The sequence below is a fragment of the Callithrix jacchus genome, chromosome 17 (genome assembly GCF_049354715.1).
Source record: "Callithrix jacchus isolate 240 chromosome 17, calJac240_pri, whole genome shotgun sequence".
Taxonomy (NCBI): Eukaryota; Metazoa; Chordata; class Mammalia; order Primates; family Cebidae; genus Callithrix; species Callithrix jacchus.
This window is the reverse complement of record NC_133518.1, coordinates 68,187,534-68,204,425: the sequence shown is the minus strand read 5'-3', so window position 1 is coordinate 68,204,425 and position 16,892 is coordinate 68,187,534. Positions and strand designations below refer to the sequence as shown.

Below are 16,892 nucleotides of genomic sequence, written 5' to 3'. Positions count from 1 at the left end.
TCCCAACCTATAAGAAGAGATCAAGCACATTAGATTTCCTTCCTTCTTTTCAACATCCATCTATATCAGTTTAGCAAAAAGAAGGATTAAAAGAACTCGATTATACCAGGTTCTCAATTAGTCTTTATTGATTTAATAGTATCAGTCACAGATTTGGCCCCTTGCCTGTATATGACCTGGTAATAATGTAGTGGCTGAACTGGTAAGCAGCTGGGAAAAGAAAACCAGGATTGAGTGTATTAAGTCACAGGGTCTCGATCTGCAGGTGCATGTAAAAGGACACCTTTCCAAAATCAGACATCATATCTGGTAATGTTGTACCATAAAATCAAGAAGTAACTGAAATTTAAACGTGACATAAGAGAACTTTAGCCTCACCAATGTGAGTACTTGTGCCCTGGAATTGAGCATACATGCAGAATGCAGCTTATTCATACTGAAACCTGAAAGGTGTGTCAGTCAATGAATATGGTACAGACGTAGTTTCACTGATAATGACAGTGAAAATGGAGAGTATCACAGCTTATAAAAAAGTTTGAGGAAACAAAACAATCTCTCCAACTCACCGTTCCTGTTGTGCCCAACGAAAGGTGATTCATCTGCTGTGTCAGGGGACCCATCATGTTGGCTGGCTGCATTGACATGGGATGGTCCATGGTTGGTGTAATCACAGCACCCTACAAGTATATACAATGTCCATTTGAAAACATATCCAACAAGGAAGGAAACTTCTTACAAATAAACACAGTAAACTGTGTGAATGTGTGAACATCAAGTATTTTTACTTTTTCACTAAGCAGGCAAAATTCAACTGTATATAATCTTTACGTCCATGCATGTCATTTTGTGCTTGTCTAAATAGCTGGCATTAACAACTTCCTTTCTTCTGAGGTATTTACCTGTGATGTGTCTAAAATATCTGTCACATTTTCATCATTTGAGGTAGAATCCATTCAAAGCAATCATATATTTCTTCTCGCCCATTGTTCTAAATACAAACTTTTCTGACTGAAAGATACGAACATTAGTGGAAAATCTCTAATTTTCTTGTTATTGGATTTGACTTGGTTTATGTCATTTATGTATTATTTGTTAATATATAGATAATTCTTGGTCACTCAAATACAATCTTCCACTAAGGAGGATAGTGCTGGCCCACATGGGTTTCTAAACTGGATCCCTTTGAAGAACATAATCTACTGCTGATCATCTAAAAATCAAAATTAGGATTTCCCATTTGTTTTCCTCCTAACCTTTTGACCTGTTTTCTATGTATATTTTAGACACAAGACAGAAGAATACCAATCTCTGTTAAAAGCTGGTCAAATTTTTATGTCTAGCCACAATTTTTTTTAAAAGCAAAAGTGTTAAGTTTCAAATGAGATGTTAAGGAAGGTGGACTTCTAGAATATGTTTTTTTAAAATTTATATCATTGTCGGGGATAAAAGAATTAATAGACATTTTTTAAAACGTCCATCCATATGCAAAGTATCATATGGTGAGTGAAGAACAGAGCTAAGTCATTGACTCCTTCCATTCCTCTTTTTCTACCCTGCTACTTTCCTTGTAGTAATTAACTTGGAGAATGAAAAAATATTTTTAAAAATCAAACTCAAAAAGCTAGAATTGGATGGAATATTCGAGATTATATAATTTCAATGTTCATTTAAAGATTATGATAAAAGTAGAAACATGTTCTATAACAATGCATTTAAATAACCAGTTATGATAAAATGATTATGTTTCTGATTATTTCCCTAAACATTATTTTGCTCACTGGACAGATGCATGTAGACAGCCAGATCTCAGCACCCAAACTACCCACAAGCAAGTGTTTCCTAAAATGCTTTTGCTCAAACTAAGCAATTCCTCCTGGTATTATAAAATTAGACTTCCTGACTATATCTGTGAAAAAGATCAGGCTACTACTCAGCCTTCCCTATGGGCTCCTCCCCATTAATTTTTAGAGATAATACAAACTGAGCCAAACATTTGGAAATGCTTGATATACAGGGCCAGCTTTGTTCACAAAGACACTTAGACTTTTGAGCAGGAATCAATCAGAAAACATATATGTTATTTTAAAGGTCTATAGCTTGTAAATATACACAATTGTGCATTTGTGTTGTTTGAATTTCTCGATGCTTCTGTGAATTGTCATTCATCAGGATGCCTCTTAAATGAGAAACATGGTAAGATAAGGTTTTACTTAATTATAATTCTGAGATACATCACTTTTCTTTCTGCCACCTGAATCTTTTCTACAAAAGCATCTTTATTGTTTTCCTTTTTTAAAAAAATACTTACTGGCCTTCATTTCAGGTATTTGTTGTGCCAGACCAGAAGTAAACACTTTAAGAAGAACTAGGGTTGTTCTTAAATCACCTAGGGATAAATTATAGAATAACCTCAGAGTTAAGATGGAAGTCCTGAAGCATTTTTTTTTTCAATCAAAAAGTGGCACTTTGACAACACTCTAATGCTTAGCAGGTACAAGACTTCAATTCCCTTCTTGAACTCAAGACAGGTTATCTTTTTAGAATATTTGCCACTAGATATTCCAACATGCAGCTAAACTGTCACAATCCCAGAAACTCCTGGATTCTAAACAGCTTGCTCCAGCCACAAAAAGGATCATTCATGTAAATCAGAGATAAAAAATTGTGTTTGGTAAGGATACTTTCTCCTTAATGCCCTGGAGGTTGTCTCATTCTCCAGGGGTGTGCGGGACAGACTTTAGTCTTTTTTATAAAGGCAATATGCAAACGAGGTAGGTGAGCATGTTACAGAAAACTCAAAATTCATGCATGACAAGAAGAGAAGGATTTAATGCCTGCACTTGGAATTAATTTTGGAAAAACTGTCTGGTCTCTTTGAGAATCTTTTCATTGGAAGCAGTGTTTGGGGACTCATTTGATTACAGATGTCACAGAGTGAGTGCTGCTTCTGTGTATAAACCCGAACCCTGACAATCAAAAGGAAGAGTAAGAAGGGATGTGTCATTATTTGGAATTATAAATAGCAACACTAGGCACAGAGTGGAAAATAATGTAAGAGACCAGTATTGCGCATAAATGAACAGTTCTTTCTAAACAGACCTTTATTGCACATAAATGAACAGCTCTTTTTAAGCAGACCAGTATTGCGCATCAATGAACAGTTCATTCTAAACAGATCGGTTATTGCACATAAATGAAAAATAAAATAAGGTTTCTTGGGGGAAAATATGTAAGAATCTACATTCTTGTTCACATTCAATAAAAATGTTCAGTGAAAAAAATCCCACAAATTATTAAGAATACAAAATTTTTAATCTTAAGGGAACGGAAGAAATGTACAGTCAGGGAGTAAACTGGAAGTAAACTAACAGGAATCCCTGGGAGAAATGAATTTTCCTAATGATACTTTATCTGGGACAGACAACTTAGAGAGGTTTGGTATTGGTTACCCACAGCAAAGGGGGTGTTTGCCAGCCACTTTGCTTATTAAAAACTACAGAATCTCTTTTGTATTTTGTATGAAATAAATAAATACAAAAAAAAAAAAAGGGAAAACCTCATGGTTAGTAAGGCAAAGCCAGTACCCACAACGATAACTTTGCCTTACGTTAAATACACTGTGAAATCCACTCCAACGCAATACATTTAAGCCATAGGCGGAGGAGCGTTTGTGACAGAGGTTGCCAACACATGAAGCGTAATTTTGTTTACTTGAGATGTATAGGATGTGGTATCTGACAGAGTTCACTTGGCAAGCAGCAAAGCAAGGAGAAACAGATTTTTCATTTTAGCATCTCTGGATGTCTGGGTTTGCTTAGTGTTTAAGCTGCAAAGAAAAATACTGTCCAATGCTATAATTCACCTAAAAAACACAATGACTAAACAGCTGATGGAAACGTCTGGTCCTTTTTAGCCACTGCCTTTGCAAAACAAAGCTGCTCCTACTCAAGAGACAAAGGGTGGATCTGGTTGCCCTAGTTCTGAAATAAACAATTGCAACAGTAATTTGGGTAAAGTTTCCAAAGATCCTCATGTGTGGAGTAAACATATCTGACCTAAGGCCAAAAAACCATCTGTATTGTAAACCTTCTGCCAATATTTGAAAGAAATTTTAAGTCTTTCAAAGTTCATCAATATATATATATATTTTTTGAGACAGAGTTTCGCTGTTGTTACCCAGACTGGAGTGCAATGGCACAATTTCGGCTCACTGCAACCTTCGCCTCCTGGGTTCAAGCAATTCTGCCTCAGCCTCCCGAGTAGCTGGGACTACAGGCATGCACCACTATGCCCAGCTAATTTTTGTATTTTTTTTTTTTAGTAGAGACGGGGTTTCACCTTGTTGACCAGGATGGTCTCGATCTCTTGACCTTGTGATCCACCCGCCTCAGCCTCCCAAAGTGCTGGGATTATAGGCGTGAGCCACCGCGCCCGGCCCCAGTTCATCAATATTTTAATTTCACAACTGAAATACAAAACCATTGGCAAATCAAGGAAAAACACGTGTAGCCTCTGCCCTATCCAGAGCACACATAGCTGGCTAAGCACCTATATTAATCCCAGGTGAACCACAATGAGAAGCATTAGCTGCATTAATATTCCTGTGATAGTATTCTAGGTCAGTGCCATCAGACTATGACTTGTGCATCAGTAGTAGCAGCAGTAGACAAAAATTAGACTCTCTGGGAGTCAGACCTTGAAATCTGTGTTTTAAAACAAGCTCTCCAGGTGATTCTGATATACCCTAAAGTTTAAGAAGTATGCTCTTTCTAAAAACTGCTACTGTATAAAGCCAGTGTTACAGTTCTTACAGGCAAAGTGGATTTATGCTGTTTCTCAATTATTTGTTTGAATCCAGTCTTTTTACAGGACGTGGTATTTTATGTGATAATCACATTATATCTTATTAAAAACATTCCAAGGGGCTAAGCCTGCATTTTTGATGGGCTGACCTAGGTGTATTATTTGAATAATCACACCTAAGTGTTAGGACCTGACATGCTTCCATTTGATCAGTTTGGGCTGCATTATAACATATTAAGAATCCTTCCTATTTGGAATCTTAGTAGTCTTGTATTTGAACTCACAGAAATGCAAAAGTAAAAATAACATTATTTGGATAGGTGAAAATAAAGAAAAAACAGATTGCATTCCTTTTTTTCTCTTGTCTTATCTAAATGGCTCAAGTCAAAATGTCTGTGATTTGCATTATACTATTTTCTATAGTGATTCACACAAAACTATATATGAATTTTTTAAATAGGTGGTTTTAAGTCACTATTTCATTATTCTTTTATTCATCTGTCTGATTTTTTTGCCCCTGACAGTTTTTTTTTTTTCGGAAACAGAGTCTTGTTCTGTCTCCAGGTGCCAGTCTGGAGCGCAGTGGCCCAATCTCAGCTCACTGCAACATCCACCTCCCAGGTTAAAGCCATTCTCCTGCCTCAGGCTCCCAAGTAGCTGGAACTACAGATGTGTGCCACCACGCCCGGTTAATTTTTGTATTTTTTAGTAGAGACGGGGTTTCACCATGTTGGTCAGGATGGTCTTGATCTCATGACCTCATGATCCAGCTACCTTGCCCTTCCAAAGTGCTGGGATTACAGGCGTGAGCCACCACTCCCGGCCACCCCTGCCAGTTTTTAATGTTCTTAGAATGAATATCTAATGCCAACAGATATCTCATAATATAAATGGCATGAAGGTAGTTTATTTAACTTAAGGAATAGCTATCCAAATGCAGTGTTCAGCAATGTTAGTGTGCACCATCCCTTGTCTTGTACTATAGGTAGGGATGTCTGATTTCTTTCATTTGTGATGTCAGCATGTTTTGTTTTGTTTTGATGAGGGTTCAGGGTTTAAGAGAGGCTTCTGTGGGGAGAAAAAAAAAGGAGTAAGAAATGTCCCTATTTCTTAGAAACAATCATTAGTCCTTATCTGCCTTGATAAATTTCCACCAACGAGGTGGTACAGTCCGACTTAAAAAATTATGTTTGAAATCCACAAGCTGTGGCAAAGGTGGTAGCCTTTAACTTTGGAAGAATTTTGCAAGGATTTGACAAATACTGGAAGCATGGGAAATGATGAATTACGTGGTGAGCCAGAAGCCACACTGCCCCAAGAACCATTTCAGCACTTAATCCCTTCCTCCCCTTTATTATTCTCTTCTTCTTTCCACATTACATCCTTCCAGAGGGAAAAGATTATGTTTACACAACTTTTGTAAACTCTATAAATAGGAATGGCATGCAGTAGGTACTCCAAATAGTTTTCGTAAGTTAATTTTATATATCAGTACCTGTAATTTTTCAGTTAAATGACAAATGGTAAATAATTACTGACACTTCTGATTTTGATTGCTTATTCCAAAACAGTTGAAATTATGTCGCTTTGTTCACCACTGTCTAGGGTCTATAGCACTGTTTATAGTATGAGGTATATAATATATACTTTTATAAGTGTTCATCAAAAGAATGATGAAAGAATAAAGCTTCCAACCAAAAAACGGTTCATTAGAAGTGTTATTTTGAGATTACTTGTCAAAAATGTATGATTCCAAAATTCTGCAGTTAAGTTTTAAAACCACGGTTCCGCTCACATATGTGAATTTATAATATCTTCAGCCACCATCCCCTTAAAAGATGAAATCCAAAATTTGCTTAGTGTAAAAAGTTTGACCAATGCTATATATATATATATATATATATATATATATATATACATACACATATAAAATTATTAGAATAAAAAGTATTTGTATATGTGGCTATTTCATTGGTTCTCAACCAGGAGTGATTTTGCAATGTCTGGTAACATTTTTGGTTATCATAACGGGAGAGGTGTGTTATTAGCGCCTAGTGGGTAAGTGCTATTGATAGTGCTAAGCATCCTACAACACAGAGAACAGCTCCCACAACAAACAGCAAAGCCAGCACTAGTGCTAGGGCTCAGAAACTACAACACAGAGAACAGCTCCCCACAACAAATAATTATCCAGCAAACCCAGCATTAGTGCTAGGGCTCAGAAACCTTGGTCTGTACATACATGTATCCATAAGCTCCATTTATACAAATGAGGAAGGATTTGAAAGGCAGTATCTAGAAAAATGTCACCAAGTATTCATCTACGGTCTGTCCCCTGCAACTAAAAGCACAGTTTACATTTACGGCAAGATTATGGTTATAATATACACCAGTTGCCCAAATCTTGTAACTGTACAATGAAAGAAAACAGGACTCTTACATGATCTTCAATGGCTTTATAATCATTTTTGATTGCCAACTTATTTTGCTATTTATTTTGGAAATGGGGCAAACTAGAGCTGGGTTTCTCTTTTCTATGCTTGGACAGGATTAATTGGCATATTTGAACTATTATGGAGATATGTAGCTTTGGGCTAGGGTATGTTTAGAAGACCTTTTCCATTGCTGTCCAATAAATGTAGAAGAGATATGTACATGTGCATAGATTTCCCAATGACAGACTATCTATTCATTATAAACATAGCACTTTTTTCCCTTGTACTCTTAATCAAACTTTGAAATTCAGGTTGCTTTTTGATTCAGTTACTAGTAACTGGAAGTATTTTTAAAATACTTATAATATTAATAGACACTAAAGCCAAATTAGTTTTAGCTACTGAAGTCCCTTTAAAAGAGTCCTAATTATATATTATGCCTATTCAACTGTGAATAATGGTTTCAATTATTGGATAAGTACCTATTAATATAATAGTGTCATTTTGAATTAGAATACAAACTAAATATGTCACATTGAAGTATTTCTTACCAAAGCAGGTACATAGATAATTAGGATTCTCAATAATGCTTCATTTTAATCCTTTAGATGTTTGTGTTTAAAACTACAGAAACATGTTTATCAGTAGCTTTTGGTGTTTTCAACTGCTTTTTTTTTTTTTTTTGAGACGAGTTTCGTTCTTGTTACCCAGGCTGGAGTGCAATGGCGCGACCTTGGCTCTTGGGTTCAGGCAATTCTCCTGCCTCAGCCTCCTGAGCAGCCAGGATTACAGGCACGTGCCACCGTGCCCGGCTAATTTTCTGTATTTTTAACAGGGACGGGGTTTCACCATGCTGACCGGGATGGTCTCGATCTCTTGACCTTATGATCCACCCGCGGTGGCCTCCCAAAGTGCTGGGATTACAGGCATGAGCCACCGTGCCTGGCCCCTCAACTGCTTCTTTAGAATCCTAATAGGGCAAATTGGCTTTTAAATATATTACATTATTGAGAGAAAGTTGAAAATTTGAGGTTTTGGGAAACAAATGGTCAAATGATTTTATGGACTGAATACGCAATAAGACATTTAATTATTTTGTCATTAAACGTATACACTTGATTATAGAATTGATCCTGTTAAAATTCTAAATTTCCTGTGCTGATGGGTTACTATATTTTATCCTCATATTTTTCTACTTAAGGCGATCATAGCTGCTGAGTCAATGGAAATATTAATTGTTTAGAGAAAGATCCCAGGGCCACTTCAGAAGGATCTTACAGCTTCAATAACAAAGGGTGAACCTGTGTTCATCAGCCTCTGATTCCAATCGCATAACCAATGAGTAGCTTTCAGCTGGGGTATCTACCATGCCCAAATACATGTTTCATAAAAATCCATGGGTTGTGGTGTAGATGATGTGAAAACATGAGACCATTTGTGTGAAAAAATTAATGGCGTAGGCATAGCTTTCCTATACAGATGTATTGCCCCCTTCCAAAATCTATTCAAAGGAATCAGATACAAAACAAGGCCAAAAAAAAAAAAACTAAAAAACCCACAGACTAAAGACTATTAAGCTATGATACTTAAAAATGCACTGGTTAATCAGAATATATTTTACCACCTTCTATACTTTTTTTTTAAGAAAGAAAACCATTGATATCTACCCACGAAATATATTTCACAATAGGAAATTTTGTTGGAAATACCGAGATTAGCTCCTCATCATTGTTCTACCTTACAACTATATATATACATATACACACACACACACACACACACACACACACACACACACACACACATATGTATATATATTAATTTGAAGATAAGCAGACCAGTTTCTCCTTATTTTTTGTTCTAAGGGGGATATAGGGAAATGGTGTTAAAAGACCTCCTTTCCCAAAGTGCCACCTAGAGCTGAGTCAGTATTTCATAGTGGAAATGTCCTTTTTAAGACACTGGTATTGTCAAGTCAATGGCTATTCTACATTAAATGTGCTGGAGGAGTGTCAGCGTAGAGGGACAATTCAGTGACAGGACCAAGACATTTTCTATTCCTTCTTGTCTTATTCAGAAACCAGTTAGAGTGAATGAGTGGCAGGGCCACCCAAGAGCATGTGCTTTCTTCCGGGTTTCAGAATTATCTCTGTCCAAAGGAGGCTTCTACAGGGAGGTCCGGGAGGGCCTTGTTGGTATACCACACTCAATCTATGACGATTACACAGCTTTCAATTTACCTTTCTAGCCTTATCCGCAGCCCATACACATGCAACCTCTCTTTTCACCACAGTGTATTCCTCATCATTCTCTGGCCTGTCTTACCTCCTCCGCTTGCTGTCTTTGCCTGCAATGTTAGGCTTCTACAGCAGGTTCACAGGTGTCCTGTGAGATTCTTATCAAATACTACATTCTGGGGAACATCTCCTGTGACTGACCCAGGCTACTGGTCACTTGCTTCTCTCTTCTCCCATAACATTTTGCACACACTTTGATCATGATCAAACTTTATTTCTTCCCTGAATGCTAAGTTCAGTGCTATCATTTACAATACTTTTCTTTTTCTTTCTTTTTTTTTTTTTTTTTGAGATGGAGTCTTGCTCTTTTGCCAGGCTGGAGTGCTGTGCCATGATCATGGCTTGCTGCAACCTCTGTCTCCTGGGTTCCAGCGATTCCCCTGCCTCAGCCTGCTGAGTAGCTAGGTCTACAGGTGTGTGCCACCACCCTTAGCTATTTTTTTGTAATTTAGTTGAGACGGGGTTTCACCTTGGCCAGGAGGATCTTGATCTCCTGACCTCATGATCCTCCCACCTTGGCCTCCCAATGTGCTGGGATTAAAGGCATGAGCCACTGTGCCTGGTCTACTTTATATATTTCTTTTTTAATCGTTCTGAGCCCAGCACATTGTGTGTCATGAAAAGGTGCTTAGTTAATGGAGCTAAATGACTGTGTAAATGACACTTGCTCACTAGCCAGGTCCCTCATGACTCTAATGGTGTGTGAAACAATTAACAGCAGCTCCTTACTCAAACTGGACAAAAAGATTCAATGGAAGAAACAGAAACATTCTCTGGCCAAAAAGATGGACTTAAAAGATCCATTCATACATTTCCTCTGCTTTTCTTTGAAAGTGCCTCAGTCTGACCACTGCCAGCTCGATCTTCTCATCATTTAGTATGAAAATCCCAGGGCTTCTGAGAGTGTCACCCCACCCAAGCAAGTGTAACACTGGAGTTCATGACATACTTCCAGTCTGTGGAAGAATTATTTATGCTTGATTAAATGCTGCAAAATTTTCTGTATTACAGCCAATGTGTATTGCCACAAAGGGAGGTTAAGCTTTTTACTACGACTTTGCTATTCCATGAACTGTCTTAGTAGCCATATATCTGCCTAAGATTCTTGTCAAACCTTGTCATGTGATAACAGAAGAAATGCTATATTCATTTATACAACAATCACTTTGTATACCTCCAAACAAATTTCCAACTTACAGAAGTTTCAGGCACACATCAGATGCAGTATTCAGGCCAGACTTCTTCCAAATGATAAGGCAAACAGGGTTCTCAGCAGATAGCTGAATATTTATGGGCCTCATGTTTTGTCTGGTAAAATGTATATCTGGCTTTAACTAGGACTCGGGACTGTGAGCTGTCATAAAACTTCTCATTAAAAACTTCTCCTTACTGACAAACAGACCAAATGACCTGGCTGCAAATCATTTTCAAGGTCTCCTAAGATCCTATTGGTGAATGGGCCTGGAAAATCATTGCTCAAACCACAGGGGTGATCAAGAGAAAAAGCTGCCCATTATCTTACTTATGACCATTGGTTATAGTGCAAAGTTGCCTAAATATGTCACAAGGCACCTCAATGTTGGCTATTACTAGGAAAGTAGCTATACCTTGTCCTGCAATTTGCTATAAAACGTACTTTATAGTACGTTATTGTAATCCCAGCACATTGGGAGGCCGAGGCGGGTGGATCACGAGGTCAAGAGATCGAGACCATCCTGGTCAACATGGTGAAACCCCGTCTCTATTAAAAATATAAAAAATTAGCTGGGCATGGTGGCGCGTGCCTGTAATCCCAGCTACTCAGGAGGCTGAGGCAGGAGAATTGCCTGAACCCAGGAGGCGGACGTTGCGGTGAGCCGAGATCACGCCATTGCACTCCAGCCTGGGTAACGAGAGTGAAACTCTGTCTCAAAAAAAAAAAAAAAAAACCAAAAAAACCCTACTTTATGTTGTGGCCCCTTAGAGAATATTTCTTTTCTCCTTTAAGATATTTTTAGGAATTTGCCTGGTTAGAGCTGGCAACTTAACTAGATCTAAGGATACAGGTGTGAAGTCACGACCCTATTAGAGAACTAATTTACTCCTTTTAAAGCACACTTGGTATTATTGCTAACATACTTCAAACTCAGTATATACCCTATCCATGACATGTTCTGTAGACTAATGCTGAGACAAAATATGTCCTGGTATAACGCACATATTCTGAAGTTAAAACATATATTAGCATACAAACAAGTTATATTCTGAAGCATTCAAGATTTCAATTAATATATTTAGAACCGTCCAGATGAGATAAAAGATAGCTTTTTCTTGCTATCTTTCAGTGTCCTCGTAGTTTTAGGATTTGTGAGAGAAACTTAGTTACATGTTTTATTCCAATTAGCTTTTATTGCCATTTCTCCTAAGCAGTAATAGTATACGAGTGATTTTAACTTTTTTTTTTTAGTTTAATAGAATGTTCTTAAAGTCTACTGGAATTTTAGAAGTAAAATTTCAGAATATTTCTCCTTGTTAAGACCTGATTAAATTAATCAATAGTGCTACAATGAGTTTAAAAATTCAAGTTTTACAAAAGTCTTTCTTACCTTGGTGTTTCTTCTGAAACTACCTTGTTTCTCGAAGTATGACCTTGGACTGGATAATATTATCAGGGAGCTTACTAGAGGATCTCAGGTCAACCCCAACCCCACTAAATTAGAGCTTGTCCCAGGTGAGTTATATTCACGGCAAAGTTTGGAAAGCTTCGCTCTCCATTTTGTCTGCCAAGGCTCTGAGGGACTTTTCTATTGCATTACTTCTTGGTTTGACTCTCAATCATTTTGTTAAGTCCTTTTTTTGTTCTTGCTTGAGAGCCAGATAGCTTGGAATAGTATTAGTAATATTAATATGACTCTTTGTTACAACACAAACACCCTGTGATTTTAGTATAGTGCCTCAATCATTTCCATAGGATTTCTGCCTTTACCCATAAAATCTCCTTTACCAAAAAAATCCCCTTTCTTTTCCTATGACATATTTTCATGGCAACCTTCACATTGAAACCTCCGTTCTTTCCAGATAACGTCATCTGCTTCACCAGTGAATTAGAAATAGCTATGGCAGCCAAGCATTAGAATATGGTATATGCCTTGTAAAATAGAGTCAGCAGTGAATACTTTGGTTAGCTCGGTATACGTATCATAAAAATAAGGTGTTAGGAGTAAAATTCCAAAATATTGCTCCTTGGTAAGACCTGATTAATGTAATCAATAGTGCTACAAAGAGTTGAAAAATTAAAGTTTTAAAGTCTTTCTTGCCTTGCGGTTTCTTCTGAACTCATGATCTCAATTTCCAACTCCTGACTGAGTCCCAGGTACCTCAACAGTGCTATGTTCCGCTCTGAATGTTGTCTTCCTCTTTCATTCTCAGAGCTTATGTTTTCTTCTCTGCTTGATTCTGAGAATAACAAAGAAACTTCCAAGCCATCCTGATCATTTCCTTCTCCCTTATCAGCTGTAACAACCCAGTCAGGAGTTCTCTCTTTAAGATTTCTTATTTTGACCAATCCAGTTACTTGTTGTGGTATATCTCTTTCATTCATTCATGGATGTAGAAATGTATTTTAAATACTTTCTTTGGATGTCATTAGTTCCCCACAATGGGAATTCTCTCTCTTCAATGTAGAATTGAAATAAACCCAAACAAACAGAAAAAAAGGCCAAAAAAAAAAAAAACCCCTCCTAAAAACATCTCCTAGACCCCTTTGCTGCTAGAGTTGTGATTTCTGTTAATCAATAGCACCTGGAAGGGAATTTTGCTATTTCATCATTTCTGCTAATCAATAGCACCTGTAAGGAAATTTTGCTCATTATTATCTTAAACAGTTTAAATTAATAATGAGCAGGGAATGTGGCATCCATTCTGCTGGCAGGCTGGTGGAAAAGTAGCAAAATTTCAAAGTATGCAGCAATTGAAGCCATTTCCTTACCGGAGCAGAGTGGAGTGGTTTGGGAGACAGCAGTGACCATGGCATTCCTTTGGACATGTAACAGGGTATACATAGAATTGAATTGTTCAAGAATATTCACCATTTATTTGCTACCAGGTTTATCTGTTGCAAAGATTTTTCTACAGCAACTATATGAGATAAAAATGTATGTGATATTGTCTTTATTTTCAAAGGCAGATGGGGTGGGAAACCAAACTGTTATATCAAAAATTAGTTTACCACGATGTCTTTATTTTTTCCCACTGCTCCTTTAACAGAGATAACTAGGACTTTGTCTACTAATTGGTATAAATATTTTGAAATGTTTATCATGATGTGGCCCTTGATGGCACAGCATTTTTATGTTACCTTACAAAACTTCTGTAAAAAAATAACATGGGAATACAAATACATTAAAGTAAACTGACAGCAAAAACACTTTTTCTGATCTCTCAGCCTGCAGCTAAAATTATGCTGATGGATTAAAGTTATACAAGAGAAAATTATTCACAACCAGCTTCTTCTGCCATTGTCTTTTTCTAGAACTCCCCTTCTTTTTTCATAGATTATACATGGGATAGGCAAGGAAATGAATGGTCAGCAAAATCAGGGGATTTGACAAATGTCAGAGATTTTTAACAAATACTTTTGCTTTATTTCATGCAAGAGCAAGCCTGAAGCCATCTGCCTACCAGCAACTGCATCTCTCATTCCTATTACAGAGACAGAACCCCCCCACCTCATCATTAAAACACGATCTTCAAAGGCACGTTGTTTTTGCTTATCCCTATTGTGACAGATGTTTTATATCATCTATCCCCCGTGCTAGTTTATCTGTAATGAACTGCCCACTCTTTATAGACAGCTGTGGAAAAAGCTCCATTGTCAACTGTGGCCACTCTCATTCCATTCCTCTGACTTCACTGAAGACCACATCCAAGAGCAGGAAAAACAAACAGCTCTGATAACTTCCTTGAAAACATGTTCAGGGCAGGAGGTAGGCTGCTTTTAAACAAGCTCTCTTTATCAAGTATGTAACATGGGAGAGGCAATCTTATTTGAAACCCTCGCATGTCATCAAGTTGGCCAAGGGAGGTAATCCCTAGATTAAGGAATAATGAAGCAATAGCATCTGTGGGCATGATTCAGGTGAAAACATCTGGTGGACTCACTACCACTTCAATTAGTTTGAGTATGCATGAGTCAATCATTTCTTTTCATTGTATAAAGTTCCCACGAGGAAACGTTTACACCACCAGCTTATCCGACTCTTTGAAATACTGTGAAAAGACTATAACTATATTGTTTTAAATGGATAGACAACGTGAATTCTCTGAGGTAGAATAATAACCTGACAGGATATTTTTTAGAAACCAAAATTGATCTGTTTTTAAAGAAGTCTATCTTAGATTGCTTGAAACTGACAGAGCAATACTTTAGTAGTAAGAACTGTGTCAGCTTGAGATATTGAGGGGGGTACTCAAATTATAGTACATATGCCACACTTTTTGCAATGTTAGAGCCTCAATACCTTTTTAAAAGACATTTTGTTACTGTACAGTGTTTAGAGTAAAGAATATTCATTAATTCATCCATTCATGAATACCAAGTTCTATTATATCTTGCTGTGAAATAAATGAGTTAACTTAGAGTTAAATAACTTTAATGAGCTATAATAGAGTAAGATTCAAAAATGTAATGGAATGTAATCAAGGAGATTACAATTTTCCAAAAAGCAAACATCATTGGTGATGGCGTGTTATTTCTGTCTTTTTTTATTCTAAAATTTTCGCTGGCTGATTCTCCTATCACTCAACTCCTAGAGTCACAACCGAGCCCCAGGACTTCCATCTCCCACTATAAGTTAAGGGGTTGTCTATGTTGAACAAGCCTGGATGTTTCACTTCAGCAGGAGGCCCTGGGTCCCCAGGAATAAGTCTGAGATCACCAAGCATCAAGCTGAAAAATAGACTGTAGGAAAGAAATAGCTCTAAAATATGATGACTTATAGACACACCAGATTGTGTCCAAAAACATGACTCAATTGTTATCTTAGTAATCAAGATAAAAAATATCTTTTTCGAGACCCTGAAGTCTCAAGGCAAGATGACTCATCTCATTGGCTGTAATTACATATGGGTAATTCTTGTTGTTAATCACAGCTCATTATGGGGAGAGCCTCTTTCTCTTTAGCTTTGATCAATGCCAGTTGTCCACCCACTTGTTAATTGGTAATATTTTATTGCGTCATTCCTCCTGACAATTTTTCCTGCACTCCTCCCCACCCACAAAATGTCTGTCAATTGATAGCTTTTAGCATTTGCATGGCAATGGGATAGCAAACTCAGCTAACCCACGTATTCTAAGTGTCTATTCTGACTATAGTGGGTATTTTATAAAGGGTTAAAAAAGGGCTGGGCATGGTGGCTCACACCTCTAATCCCAGCACTTTGGGAGGCTAAGGAGGGCAGATGACCTGAGGTCGGGAGTTCAAGAAAAGTCTGACCAACATGGAGAAACCCTGTCTCTACTAAAAAAATATAAAATTAGCTGGGCGAGGTGGCACATGCCTGTAATCCCATCTACTTGGGAGACTGAGGCACAAGAATCGCTTGAATCCAGGAGGCAGAGGTTGTGGTGAACCAAGATGGTGCCACTGCAGTCCAGCCTGGGCAACAAGAGTGAAACTTTGTCTCAATAACAACAAAACACAAACAAATACAAAAGTAAACAAAGGGTTAAAAAAAAGAAAAATTCCCATTATAATTCCATGATTTCTTCATAGGATAGACCCAACAAATGTTAATATCCAATGGTCTTGGTATAGAATCTTCCTTTTAAAACGTATTTTTTACACAGCACCCCCAACTGTACAAAATTCAAACTTAGAAAGAATAAAACTTCATTGGTTTATAATCATTTCTGAGATTTTTAAGACAACTATTTTATGTATATTCATTGGGGACCTTAATGAATCAGGCAATTAGTTGTCACAGTTAAAAAAGTTATGTTCCGAGGAAGTATCCGAATATGAAGTGATGACGTCACCCCATTATAGTGATACAGCTATAGTGTAAACTCAGATGGGTAAATCATCTTTTTAGGATATTGGGTTTTAGATGAAGGTAGTAGTGTACAAAAATTTCAGAAAAATAGAAAACTATTTTTATTTACCTACACTTTTGGTGAACAATAATAAAATGCAGTGCTCAGTTTGGCATTCTTTTTTTCATTTACATTGTGATGAACATATTTCCCAAGTTACTCATACTACAAAATTTCTAGTAGTCAAAGAATAAATGAGATTCTCAGCCTTTCAGTTTATAGACACAAGAGAAGTAGGAAATCTGCTGGTCAATTTCAAATTCAAAACTTATCAGCCAACGCGAA

At 37.2% G+C, this 16,892-nt stretch overlaps 1 protein-coding gene across 39 annotated transcripts in view; it reads right to left on the bottom strand.

Annotated features, from left to right (window-relative positions):
* The window catches only part of RBMS3 (RNA binding motif single stranded interacting protein 3), a 1,216,467-nt gene that overhangs the window by 75,624 nt on the left and 1,123,951 nt on the right, over positions 1-16,892 (bottom strand). For all 39 annotated transcript variants that reach the window (XM_078354431.1, XM_078354435.1, XM_078354437.1 and 36 more), the window contains one exon: positions 567-677. In XM_078354431.1, coding sequence (XP_078210557.1) covers positions 567-677 — 111 coding nt within the window. The remainder of the gene's footprint in view (positions 1-566; positions 678-16,892) is intronic.